This window comes from Phymastichus coffea, unplaced genomic scaffold (assembly GCF_024137745.1).
Source record: "Phymastichus coffea isolate CEN01 unplaced genomic scaffold, Cenicafe_Pcof_1.1 PCOF00003, whole genome shotgun sequence".
NCBI lineage: Eukaryota > Metazoa > Arthropoda > Insecta > Hymenoptera > Eulophidae > Phymastichus > Phymastichus coffea.
The window spans coordinates 2,038,521-2,053,295 of record NW_026706814.1 but is presented as its reverse complement, the minus strand read 5'-3'; the positions used below and the strand labels follow the sequence as shown (position 1 = coordinate 2,053,295).

At 34.2% G+C, this 14,775-nt stretch overlaps 1 protein-coding gene across 1 annotated transcript in view; it reads right to left on the bottom strand.

Moving 5' to 3' along the window:
• Positions 1–588: 588 nt before the first annotated feature.
• Positions 589–14,775, bottom strand: part of LOC131665443 (ubiquitin carboxyl-terminal hydrolase 7) — a 957,589-nt gene continuing 943,402 nt past the window's right edge. Inside the window, exon 19 of the mRNA XM_058937325.1 lies at positions 589–871. Coding sequence (XP_058793308.1) covers positions 747–871 — 125 coding nt within the window. The 3' untranslated portion in view covers positions 589–746. The remainder of the gene's footprint in view (positions 872–14,775) is intronic.

Here is a 14,775-nt window from a genome sequence, read left to right as displayed (position 1 = left end):
CGCTATTTCTCTTAAACTTTTCAGTCGTTAAAACTCTATGTTTACAACCAGCCTTCCCCACCACGTTTGGAAGACCATGTTATGAGCCTGTTCATAATGACTGGACTTACAATTTAAGATGAAATCTGAAACACTAAGAGCAATTGTAACTTGCACATGGAAATTTCATTTTTGATAAATTTTCAAATACCTCACGCTTGAGTAAATTAAAAAGGCGCTATATATTCCTGATATGGTAAGAAATAATTTAGGTCGAAAATGCAAAATTGTTTCATAATCATGCATATTTGTAAAATGTGTATTCACGTTTATATATTTTTTATTTAAAAAAATATTTAGACTGATTTGAAATGAATAATTTCTAAGAATTATAATAAAATCATGAAACAGAACAATCAATAAATAATATTCATCGATCCAATTTCTATCCGCAAAACTAACTCTCCTTACAACTAAATTGAACAGCAAGGTGAAAAAACAACTAGTTTTACTAATAACAAAATAGATATCCAGAATGACTAAATATACACCCGTATATATAAGGGATAGGTAAGCATAATGAACTAGTAAAATGCTCTTTAGTTTATATATGTATATTGATATCACGGATGAGTTTTATTTATAATTACGAAAATTGCATATAATTCGTTGAAAACGTTTCCGCTACTCTGATCTACACAAAACTGATTTCGGTGTATATGAGAAAACTTTTGTCAAATAAGTCTCAGATTCTCTTTGGTAGAAGGTCAATTATATATTTTGATAGCTTTTTCTAGATAGTTTATTCTTGATCTCTTAGGTGCTTTATTAACATGCTCCAATCCAAGCCACGGTTTTTGAGATATATTACCAGTATTAGAGAGTGGGAAAACTGAAAAATAATAAATTAACATTATTACTATTTATATCTTACATGCAGGCAAAGGAAAAATGTAATGGTGAATTTACAAGTTATAACATTAATTAGCAAGCATATTTGCACATAGACGAATACATATATTACCTTAAAATTTATAAACATTCAACTTTTCTTCCTATAACGCTAATTAGTATAATATCATTATAGTAGTCTGTTTCAGAAATACCGACATGAAAAAATCGACTGTGCAAGTCGCTAACCAAACGAATTATAACATCGATGATGACATCATATATAAAATTGTATTTTAGCGGCTATAAATGCGAAATCTTGATAAATAATAACACATGAAGAGCGAAAAATCAAGTAAATTTTTCACGAAAATCGCGATCTTAACACCGGTAAATCATGTTTTAACGAAATAAAACCAGAGATACGGAGAAATATCTCATGTCTTATGCGTATATGTGGGGATGATGGTGAAAGGGATGTATGTGTGATAGATAGGAATGAGTAATAAGCGTAAAATGAAAGTACAAGGAGTAGCAATTTATTTTTTAACTACAACTCGGAAGCATGCTTTTACACTAAGCAGAGGCTAACAAACAACTGATGATCTTGCCCTCAACCTTCGAGGATCTCCCGTTGCAAGTTCGGAGTCGCTCTCGACATTCAACACATGGCGACAAAACTGCCCACGCTATCTAAAATTCCAAAGGTCATTGCCGTCACAACTCACACCACAAACTTAACGATCGCCGCAAACAATCATGCCAAACCGATTTCTCTTGTGCACACAGTCTTACTCTCATCTCTCGTTGCATTACCAACCCCACATATATGTGAATATGTAGGAACTTATTTATGATTCTATTTACGCATATATGTCGAAAAAATGCTCTTTTATGAATTCATTATTTTACAAATAAATTATTTAATAAATATCCGATTTAACTCGTTACATGTCTTATGTTAGAGATTATACATAACAACATTAATATTATGATGAATAAAAAAGTTTTAACGTAAGTTTAAACTCGTTGATATGTGACGGACTACATGTGTGTGTGTGTGTGTGTGCGTTTGTATATATATATATATATATACGCACAGAGTTCGCCTGCTACTTTCGCTGCATCAAAGTCAAGACCATTGCGATAAGATGTTATAATCAGCAGAACATGTGTGCACGTTGGAAAAAGACAGTGTGAGAAGGAATGAATGAGAAGGATCAAATACGCGGTGCAGCCATAGCATGCTGAAGTCAGCATGCAAACCGGGACACAGGTAGTGATTAGAAAAGCGTAAGAAAGAGAGAGAGAGTGTGTGTGAAGAAAAGGAAGTGTGAAACGAAGTGTATGCGGCAGTAGCAAGAGGCAGGATTGAGTCTGTAAGAAGTGAGCGCCTAATTAGTAAGGCTGCATTTTTATTTCCTCTGACATTAATTTCGTTCCGCATAATCACACACACACACACATGCGCGCGCGCGCAATATTGGATATAATATATCGAACCTATTGCATTCAATATACGAAGTATTGAGTTATAATACATTAGACCGATAATTAATTAATACGGACCTTGTTCTTTTAGATTATTAAATTAATAATTTCCGATTTATATGTATTACTGACAAGAAATAAAACGCCAATTTCCGATATATCCACTGTTACGTTCCAACCAAGCCAGATGTTGGACGCTGAAATGTTACCGACACAGCAGTTTGTGTGCGACTTTCAGTCTTTCTCACGCAAACGGGTAACTGCGAAGTTCCTTGCTCTCGGCAGCTTCGGTACAGGTCGATCTCCAGACGAAATGTGCATATATGTCAATGTCGTTTTCCGCAGAGAGTGAGAGACACGTATAATCTTCAGCCTAATATACACTTTTGACAAAAGCACATCGCGAAAATGGGAGAGAGACAGTTCTCCTTTCTTACGTTCTTGCAAGCGTTGCTGAATAGGATAAAGAACGACTCGCGCAGCTAAATGAGCAATTAGCCCAAGGGCCGGTGACATTAGTTATCACGCCAGTAGGCGGGTCATTGCTGGCTTTTTTTCGATTACGGAAAAGATTGGACATACACTCCTTGACCGCGAATGAAACCATAACGAGATGCGTGAAACGTTTAACTCTTTTGTAAGATTAACAGTGTGGTAGTAATAAAGATATCAATACCATCAAAAATCAGTGAAGTTACAACTCGAACCGAAACATTCCGTCAATCCCTTTAGACTTGTGAAATGTAACTGGCTGTGAGCGGTGCTTTAGGTATATTTTACTATTCGTAGGAGAATCTACAATTCAAAGGTGGCGAAGAGTAACCTGTCATGACAGGTTTTTCCGTTCGATCATTTTGCCTAGCTTCGCTCGCTCTAGATCGACTTTTCTAGTAAATTGCCGTAATATTCTAGATTAGAAAGGGAAAGTAAATATTTCGTAAATTTCGGACGTAACATTCATGTGCTTCTCCGATCACCTGCGTGAACTCGATTTCTCCCTCGATCAGTGACTTCGACGTTCATTGTTTAGCTAATAGTTAATAATAAAATTGAAGTGCCTGGATCGTGATATCGTAGGTCCCCTCACAACCAAATATTCTACAATTGAAGCGCATGCGCATATCGGGGTGCCCGTAGAGCTTGGCAATCGCCCGAGTCTAAAGTCGCTCAGCCGTTAAAAGGACCTACACTTTACGAGGTGAATTCGCTTCGCGTGAATTAGCACTTATCACTCGTTAAAAGTAAATGATTTTAACCAGCGTTCGAATCAAATCAATGCAAGCGATCGTGTTAAGAATTTAATAAAAAAGTAATTTGTTAATAGCTTTTCATCGGATAACTTGAATTGACTGAGACTTTTCTTTTGCATAATGGTATTCATTTTTACTATCATTTTATGTTCCACAAATGTTTTAGCCTTCTCCAGAGCTAGTAAACCAGTAAACATTTGCATAGTTCAGTGTTTTTCATTATTTTACAAAATATAAAATAAAATGAACTTTGGTACAGAAATCTAGGATTTAAAAAATTTTTCTTCGATTTTAGATTTCACAAAAGTGTAGTTTTTAGTGGATTTAGTTATATGTGCTGTGAGAAACATACACATATCGTAATATTATAATGTATCCTTTTCGGAGAGATCAGGATTTTATAGACCCGATGACTTCGTGCTCGAGAAGTGAGATGCGTGTAAAACCGATTCAGTTTCCGTTGACGAGTCGACAGCCTTGTCACAACGCCTCGGGAATGCCTCAATCGATTCAACTTTTGGTTTTTACGAGAGCGATGCTTGCACGTAGACTCTTCGTGACTCGCATAGCATCCCGACACTAATGGCCAAGAACTGGGCTTCTGCCTTTCGAAAATCTCAGCGTCAATCAGTGACAGCGAGATTGCGATTTTCCATACGGTATCAGTCTTATCCATCCGACGGCATGTCATCGAACAGGGATAGCGTCAATGATCCTGGCGACGTTTCTGTTTAGCTGAGAGATGTTCAACGTAAAATTAGATTTGTACTCTAAATAAATTGATCCACATGATATCTTATTCTCATAATCCTTGTTTACAGATCTATCCATATATCCTATCCTATAATTATCTAACCTTATTAACGAGCTTGGCCCTATCTATAATTTTATTTTCCTTTCAATATTTAATCTTAATTATATTTATAATGTTTATTTCGCTAAACATTGTTTGAAAGTGTGATTTGATATTTCTCACGTGGAATTGTCCTTTCTTGTGATTTTCTTCATCCTCTACCATATATAATATGTTTATGTAATATGTTAATATAACATGGTAATATATTTGTGTCTTTTGCTACTTTTTTTTTATTTTGAATGGACCAGCGTGAACTTCAAAGAACTTATGTATCTGCTCATCTTGCGCGCTTGATACATTTTCCATTTTCAACATTATTTTTTCAGTGACATTGTAAATTTTGTGTATAATATTAGCATTTTTTCGGTTTGCTCGTTTAATTAACTTGTTGTGCACCTTTGTCTATGCTAAAAAAATTTTTGTTTTTTCGTATGTTATCTCATTTGTATTCTCTGTTTAATGTATTTTCTCATATTCTTGTCGGTTTTTTGTTAAAATGTAGTTGTGTTGGTATGTATCCGGTCGTATCATGTGTTTCATTAATAATTTGTATAATTATGTCTGTGTATCGTGCCTAACTTCTATGTGATTCTTTCAAATAATACCATAAAAATCTACTAATTTCTCTATGTATGCACTCGACAATATTCAATTGTGAATGACGAATTGACGAAAATATTGATTTAATTACTGATTTATTTAATGTTTTTTTTCATTTTTAAATGTGAATTGCTTACCATGATCAGACATTATCGCTGACGGTTTGCCAAATTTCAAAATATAATCTTTGAAAATTTTGTTATCTACGGAGATAGTATTCGCTTTATTAATTTTATATATTACAACATACTTTGAGAAGTCATAAATTGTTGAACAAACATATTTTACACCGCCCGTTGATGTGGCTAATGGACAGTAAAAGTCTATTGATAGAATTTCGTTTGGATTGTTACATAAAATTTGTTGTATCAACTCATCATATTGAACCGTTAACTATTTAATTCGTTGACAAATCATGCACGAATTTAATAGCTGTTTAATGCGCTTATATAATTCCGGCATGAAAAACATTTCTTGTATGATTATACATGTTTTAAATGAGTCAATATGCCCGTACGTATTATGCACATCTATAATAAAACCAGCAAATATATTTTTTGGAATTACTATTTTATTCATCGAATTTATTAGTTCACATAAAATATCGCTTTTTATTTTATAATTTATAACGATTGTTTCTTCATTATTTAGTATCCTATCTTTTATTTTATTACAATAATCATCATTATTTTGGTGATTTACTATTCCTTTTAGTAATTTAATTATTTCTTTGCTTAACTCTATCTTCGCTACTGCATTTATTAAGATATCAGTTTCTGTATTATTATCTACTTTCCGATATATTTGCCTACTAAAGTATTCTTCACTTGAGTTTTGTTTACCTTTTATATGCTCAAGCGAAATATTATAATCTTGGATCGATAAGTTCAATGAGTCATTTGCGCAGTATTAAACCAAAAACGCAATAAAAAAAGTATTTCAAAAATGTCACTGCTTTGTGATCCATACGAACTATAATTTTCTTCGTCCTCCGTAAATATTATTGCAATTTAGGCAACGCCCATACTACCGAAATCAATTCTTTTTCGTTTGCGAAGTAATTAATATCATTACCTTTTAATGTATGACTGACAAAACAAACTATTTTTTCCTTATTTTTATGGTTTATTTGAGACAATACTGAAGTACAATACGGAAGTCCGTGATCGCGTAATCGCTCACGTCCGTAGTCAAAATAAATGGTTTATTTGATTGATATATGTCAATATTATACGAGTATCTTTATCAAAAGCTGCAATGATGTTATTGAAAGCAAATGAATGTTTTTGAGATCATTTAAATTTAACTCCTTTCCTTAGTAAATTTAATAATAAAATCATTAATCGCATATAAAAATTAATAAAATCTAAAAACGATTGCAGTTCTTTAACTTTTGTTGGTTCTTTAAATTTTTTAATAGATGTTATTTTGTCCGGATCAAGAATTATTCCTTTCGGAGTCAAAATATATCCTAAAAACTCAATTGTATCGTAATAAAATTTTGATTTGCCAAAATTAAATGTAATGTTATGTTTTTTTTGCTTTCTTAAGCAGTAACTCTAAGTGATATAAATGTTCATGAATCTGATTTAATATACACATCATTCACGAATGTCAATAAGAAATTTTGGTATAAAAGGTATCTTATATTATTGATTGATCACAGGGAAAGTGTCAATCGAGGGTAGCATCAATATATTGATTCTCCGGCCCTCTAAAGGTTAATCTGCTGAACTTACTTTTATTCCGAACGCCGAAATGTTCAATCCGAATACTTTGTTTAATATCATAAAAGCCGTATATTTTTTGTTTTCTTCTGATAAGCCGATTTGCCAATAATTGCTTGTTAAATCTAAGCTAGACATAAAAGGTTTCTTTGTACATCGTAACAATATATCGTTAATTGATGATGGACTGTTATAATCATCATCCAATTTTTCATTTAATTTCCGTGCACCTAGGCAAAAGCAAATATCACCGTTCTTTTTCGGTACGACGATCATCGGGTTTATATAGTTACTTCGCGATGATCGTATAACACTTAATTTCAACATTTTGTTGATTTCGATTTCAACCTTGTCCCTATAATGTATGGGAACTGCATATGGTTTTGAAACAAATGGCTTATTCTCTTTCAGACGTAATTCATGAGTATATGTATTAATTAATCCCGGCTTTTTTGCACAAACATTTTTATATTTTAATATCAATTCTTTCCATTTTTTAACTTGATCAAAACTTAACTTATTACATGATTCAAGTTTATATTTAATTTTTTCATTTGAGAGATTAAACTCGTTATCAATATAATCCGTGAAATCAAAAAAAGATTTTGACTGTAATATATTATGGTTATTTTTGCCTATATCGCAATCTGAATTCAATAATTTATAGTCATTTTCACCATTATTGAATTCTATTATATTTAAAGAAGAATAATTTCTCATATTGTTACAATCGTTATATGATAATTTTGAATTTAACTATCTACTGATATCGTCAATAATTTTTATTAATTATTAATAGTATTAATAATCATATTCAATTTTTCTTGCGCATCAATACCGATAATGCGTGGTTTTATTAATTTTGGAACAACTATATATATCAAATTCATATTTATATTGCCTAATCGTATCGGTATCATGAATTGTACTTTAAATCGAACTGATTTATTGTCAGTAGGTGATTTTATAAATTTTCCGCATAATGGCAAAGTTGCACAATTTTGGAAATATTCTACATTATTAAAATAAAATTTTTCTGATATAGTTGTTACTTCACTACCTGTATCAATTAATGCCTCAACGGTAGTGTTATCATTCAAATCGTGTTAATATAATTTCCGAACATTGTGCCTGCTTACAATATTCGTTGTCTGAATTAATGTCCTGAACTAAATCTGTGTGCGATTCTATAAACGCGGCGAATAATAACTTGAGATCTTATTTGGAAATGAACGCTTAGTAGTATTCCACATACATTTCTTTTGTGCGCTCTCCGAGTCTAGAGATACAACTGCATTTAGTTTTTCAACTCAGACTCATTTCTGTTTGATGATATACTGACTATGAGATCTAAAGGTGCGTTGAAAAAGTAAGGTGAATTTTTATTTTTATGAAAAAAAATTTATTTATTCATCAATATTTATGTTGTCCCCTTCAAAGTAATCCCCCTCAGATATAATACACTTGTGCTAACGTTTTTTCCAATCCTCACAGCACTTCTGGTAAGCACTTTCCGGTATAGCCTTGAGTTTTTCCAGCGATTTTTTCTTGATCTCCTCAATCGTTCCAAACCTCCGTCCTTTCATGGGTTTCTTAAGTTTTGAGAACAGAAAAAAGTTGCAGGAGGCCATATCTGGTAAATATAGTACCTGAGGCATGATTGTGGTTTTCTTTTTGGCCAAAAAGTTCGACACAAGTAACGATGAGTGAGCAGGTGCATTATCGTGATGCAAAATCCATGAATTGTTTTCCCACAATTCCAGACGATTTTTTCGTATTACTTCTGGCAAACGACGCATAACTTCAAGGTAATACTCTTTATTGATCGAATGACCTTGTGATAAGAACTCTAGATGTACCACGCCACGATAATCAAAGAAAACAGTGAGTTGACATTTGATCAAATTTAACGTGCTTTTTTCGATCTTGGCTCTTTTGGAGTGTTCCACTGGAACGATTGGGCTTTAGTTTCGACGTCATAACCATAAACCCATGATTCGTCACCAGTTATGACTCTTTTGAGCATATCAGGATCATCATTGACGTCGTTTAACAGCACTTGAGCGATACTCCTTCGACGGTCCTTTTTCTTCAAAATTAAGCAGTTTCGGAACAAATTTTGCTGCTACACGTTTCATGTCCAAAACTTCGGAAAAAATTGCATGGTACGAGCTAATAGAGATGCCGACGTCTTCGGCCACTTCTCTAATAGTAATTCGACGACTTTTTAACACCATTTGTTTCACTTCTTCAACACTTTCATCAGTTATTGAAGTCCAGAGTGAGGTTCGCCGTCGGTGTCTTCTCGGCCAACTTGAAAGAGCTTGTACCATTTGTAAACATTTTTTTGGCTTAAAGTAGACTCATCGTATACCACTGCCAACATTTCAAGTGTTTTGGAGCACTTAATTCCATTTTTTATACAAAATTTTAAGCAAACTTTTTTATCCATTGTTTTCGATAGCAGAAAATCGCCGAGTACAAAAAACATGTCTAACGTTTCTGTCTCGCAAAAAAAAGTAAACATACAAACTGGCTGAAACTGTGAGCATACGTGAGGAACATGCATACCAACATAATAAAAAAAAATATCGATGATCGAATCTACGTAGCCCGCCCAATTAAAAAATTCATCTTACTTTTTGAACACACCTCGTATGTTTAAAAGGTCAATATCATCATGAGCTTGTTTTACTAGCTTCTTATTAATAGAAGGAATTAATTGCACTTTATTTTCTTTTTGATTTCTATTCATATTATGAATTTTAGCCACGATTTCTCCATTTTCTCTATTGAAACTGGTTCTGTCTTTTCATGTTTATTACCATTTCACTATGCTATATTGTTTTTCTCCAACATTTCTTTTTTCTATTTCCGTTCTAAGAATTTTTTATCATTTTTTATCAGAATTTGTTATCATCGTCTAATAATATTTTAAATCGATATCATATCATTGTCTAATAAGATTTCAAAGAATAATCTTTGACTAGAAAACGCGTGATGAATTCCTTCTTCACAATGTTCACACAATTTTTTCAGTTAATTCTTCTTCATTGTTATTGATAATTCTAGCTGTTTTATATAACCAAGAATTGTTATAGCGTAACTAATCCTACTCAATTTAACGCCTAAATAATATTGGCCAAATACGAATTTTCTGTGCATTTATCGCTGAATGTTAGTGTTCCAGAACCACTCTTTAAATTCCATTTTAAAAGGATTGTAATCAATAATATCATCAGTGTAACACTGAACCATGAACACGTTTGGAGAATTATCGTATTAATAATTCCCACGAGCCATATAATGGACCCGTATCGAGCACCGTGTCACTAATTATTTAAAAGGGGAAGGTGCGGCAGGCTCTTTCGATCCACTATATCGGTGATGATGAATCTCGTCACGAAGGTGGCGAGATGGGTGATACGGGGGGGGGGGGGTCAATAAGTCTTTACAAGAAGAAGGAAAAAAAAGTTTTGCGTATGTAATTTTTTTTTATTTTTCAACATAATCTCCTTCAAGGTCGATACATTTTATTAAACGGCCTTCCAGTTTCTTTGAGCCATCAGAAAAATATGATTTTTGTAAATCCTCAAAATAGGCATTTGTTTCGGCGATGACTTCTTCATTCGACGTGACTCGTTGTCCGGCAAGCTATTTTTTGAGGTTAGGAAATAAGAAAAAGTTACTGGGAGCCAAATCAGGCGAATATGGTGGATGGTCAATTAATATAAACTTTAACTCATTAATTTTTGCCATCGAAACTGCACACGTGTGAACTCGAACATTGTCTTGAAGAAAAAGGCATTTTTTTTGTTCAAGTGAGGACATTTTTCTCTGACTTTTTCTTTCAGCTAACCTAATAATGACGCATAATATTGTCCAGTGATCGTCTGGCCCTTTTCCAAGTAATTGATGTAGATGATTCCATACGTATCTCAGAAAACCGTGGCCATAATCTTGCCAGCTGACTTTACGGTTTTGCTTTCTTTGGGGTGGTTCTCCTGTGGTAATCCATTGTTTGGACTATTCTTTGATTTCAGGAGTGTAGTGGTGTATCCATGTTTCGACTACAGTCACGAGTCGACGCCAAGTCTTCCGGATTACGACGTATGCGTGCCAAAAGAGTCTCAGAGGTGACGACGCGGGTTCGTTTGTTTTCAACAGTGAGCAAACGTAGCACCCATATTGCTGATATTTTTTTATCTCCAATTTTTTATGCAAAATTGAAATGATTGTACCCTTTGATACCCCTGTAGCCTTAACTAATTCTCACAATTTTAATCTTCTATCACTCAACACCATATCGTTGATTTTGTTGACCATTTCGGTCGTACTCACTTCTACGGAGCGTCCTGAACAAGGTTCATCTTTTGTTGTTGTGCGGCCGCGTTTAAATTCATTTACCCAGTTATAAACAGTCTTAAACATAGGGGCAGACTTGCCATTAACGATGTTCAACTCAACTGTGATTTCTTTTGGTGTAAGGCCTTTCATGAAAATGAAAATGAAAATGTCTTATCATTGCTCAAAACTCTATTTTTTCCATTTTTCAAATAAACCAATAACTTTTTGTTCAACCAACGCTCACAAAAAAACGACTTAATGAATAGAGCTGAAACTTTGTACGATATCTAGTTAGTAGTATTGCTTGCCAAAAACATCATAATTTAAGCGTGACGCGCGCCATCTCTTGGATTTTGTAAAGACTTATTGACCCCCCTCGTAACTCGAGAGGAAGGGAATGACTGGCGCATACAATAATTACTCTCAATAACCTTCAACTAATTTTATTACTGATTAATATTCACAACTATTAAGAGAGACGACGCGGATTTACGTGTCGTTCTCTGTGACTACGTGCCTTTGCTCGTGCGGAAGAACGCACGGGGGCACGGTACGATAAAAGTTGAGAGGAGTTCAAAGGAGGACGAGATCCTCCTTCAAAGGAGTTCAAAGGAGAACGACGAGGTTCTCGCTGTACTTGCGGATGATCGGGAGCACTTCGCCGACGCGTTGCGCACTCGCGAATAAAAGGAGAGAGAGCGAGAGAGAGAGAAAGAGAGAGAGAGATGACCAGACCTGACGAAGGCTGCTGACAGGAATTGTTGCTGGAACTACTGTAAGGTTGACAGCAAACTGGGTTGAAATCTTCAATGCCTTGGGCGTCAATTGAAGCTTTTTCCTGGCCACAATCTGTTTAGCGTTACCTCAATCCCTTGTCTCTCTTTGCTTGACGATTTCTATTTAGTTAGCGCGCGCGCTCTTGGTCATCACGATCGATCCTTTCTTCTAGGGACCTCGGCTCGAACTCTCTCCCTAACCACACACGTGCCAGCTCGAGCAACGCCGACGGCTTCGCTCTCGCGAGCGAATCGCTGAGGATCACTGGCGCTCACTCATTCATCATACGCGTCGCATCTATTCCTTTCCCTCTTCCTCGCCGCAGCCGCTCTCGTTTCCAATTGACTCCCAATGACGATGCCCGGCATAGGTATTGACCCTGAAATAAAGCGTTGCGAGTATTGATAATGGTTCTTAACTTCCATTACGCTCGCCATGGCCACGGCGAAGGAGTGAGTCGTGGGAGACAGAGAGCGAGCGAGACAGGGCCGGCCATTCCGGCCTGGGCCCTGTCACATCCGCAATAACGTATCACCAATCTTTAGTTTCTGCCTCTAACATTTGACCAATGAACACGATACATTCATGTTCATGACTTTTTTTTACAGATATATACACTCCCGCCCAATAATCTTTGCCAACCTGAGAACAAAACGACTATAACTTTGAAACTCCATATCTCGGCTGGAAATACACCTACAGAGCTCTGCGGGGGCTCATTTGAAAGGATTTTTTGAGCACTTTTCAATGGTGTATATTAAAATCATGCTTAGATATTTCCCTTGCAGATAGGGCGGCGAATATCAAAACAAAAATTACGAAATTTTTGCTTTTTCTTTAACCGCTTGCCATTTCGAGAAAAAAAATCGTAGAAAAATTCTAAACATAGCATTTTTTAGCTCTTTTTCTGCACTATCCAAAACACTCATTCAAAAATAATTTTTTCGTCTAAATTCAGCGATTATATGAGCATTTCATTCAAAAACAGCATCTATATTTATTGCTCTGTATCTCGGAAAATTCGAATTGTAGAAAAAAATTTTCTTGGAAGAAAATGTTCTATTTTGTAAGTAAAATACGTGAACGAAATTTCATAATCATATGAAAACATTTTTTTTTCAGTCGCAATATCAAGTAGTCTAATTTTTTCAATATTTCACTTTGGAATAATAAAACAGATCATTTATACTCGAAGCTATTCTATTAATTGTAGACAAATTTTAATTGTATGCAAATCTCGATCAACGAAAAATCTAAGTAGAAAAATTAATCTAATCTACCAAAACTGACATAACTAATGATTAGTGAAAAAAATTTTTTTCTAATGTTGTTCTAATCTTCTAAAAAATTGTTTACCATAGTAACATATTATTGAAGTATGGCACCGAGAGATTTTAGTAAACGTTATCAAGTTATTGGATTTCACATAAATGGTAAAAGCAATCGTTTCCGCGGTCTACCAGAGCGCTTCTTGTCTTCAACAGTGCCGCTACTTTTAAATTTATTTACTTTGTAGTCTACGGTTCGACGAGGAATATTGAGAATACTAGCAATCTGACGATTGCTTTTACCATTTATGTGAAATCCAACAACTTGATAACGTTTACTAAAATCTCTCGGTGCCATACTTCAATAATATGTTACTATGGTAAAGAATTTTTTAGAAGATTAGAACAACATTAAAAAAAAATTTGTTTCACTAATCATTAGTTATGTCAGTTTTGGTAGATTAGATTAATTTTTCTACTTAGATTTTTCGTTGATCGAGATTTGCATACAATTAAAATTTGTCTACAATTAATAGAATAGCTTCGAGTATAAATGATCTGTTTTATTATTCCAAAGTGAAATATTGAAAAAATTAGATTACTTGATATTGCGACTGAAAAAAAAAATGTTTTCATATGATTATGAAATTTCGTTCACGTATTTTACTTACAAAATAGAGCATTTTCTTCCAAGAAAATTTTTTTCTACAATTCGAATTTTCCGAGATACAGAGCAATGAATATAGATGCTGTTTTTGAATGAAATGCTCATATAATCGCTGAATTTAGACGAAAAAATTATTTTTGAATGAGTGTTTTGGATAGTGCAGAAAAAGAGCTAAAAAATGCTATGTTTAGAATTTTTCTACGATTTTTTTTCTCGAAATGGCAAGCGGTTAAAGAAAAAGCAAAAATTTCGTAATTTTTGTTTTGATATTCGCCGCCCTATCTGCAAGGGAAATATCTAAGCATGATTTTAATATACACCATTGAAAAGTGCTCAAAAAATCCTTTCAAATGAGCCCCCGCAGAGCTCTGTAGGTGTATTTCCAGCCGAGATATGGAGTTTCAAAGTTATAGTCGTTTTGTTCTCAGGTTGGCAAAGATTATTGGGCGGGAGTGTATTTATCTAAATTGTTCAAAAATTTTATCGATCTTTCCGTTTCTGTGCTTTTAAACATGGGTATCGGTATTTTAATTTTCGTTATTATATCGGAGCTTGATCTATTCGACACAGTGTACGCATTTGACTTATCATATTTTTTATCTCATATAATTTATCTTCTAATTCGTTGCTGGTTTCGCGTTTGAAGATTTGCTTTACTTCTAAAATGAGTTGATCTGTTCTCTCCAAATCAACGTACGAATGAAATTCCTCTTTGAAAGTCTCGAATTTGTCTGATTTAATCTTTCAAAATCCTCTGCTAATTTTTTAAATTTATCATTCCACGATTTCATAGTATCTTATAACGTTTTTAATTTGACCTTACAAATATCGGCCTCCAATCTTTGAGTTAATTTTTCTTTCTTTTCCTTCCCCCACTATTGCAATTTTAACACCGGAGAGCGGATTTTGCTTCAGTTGGCTC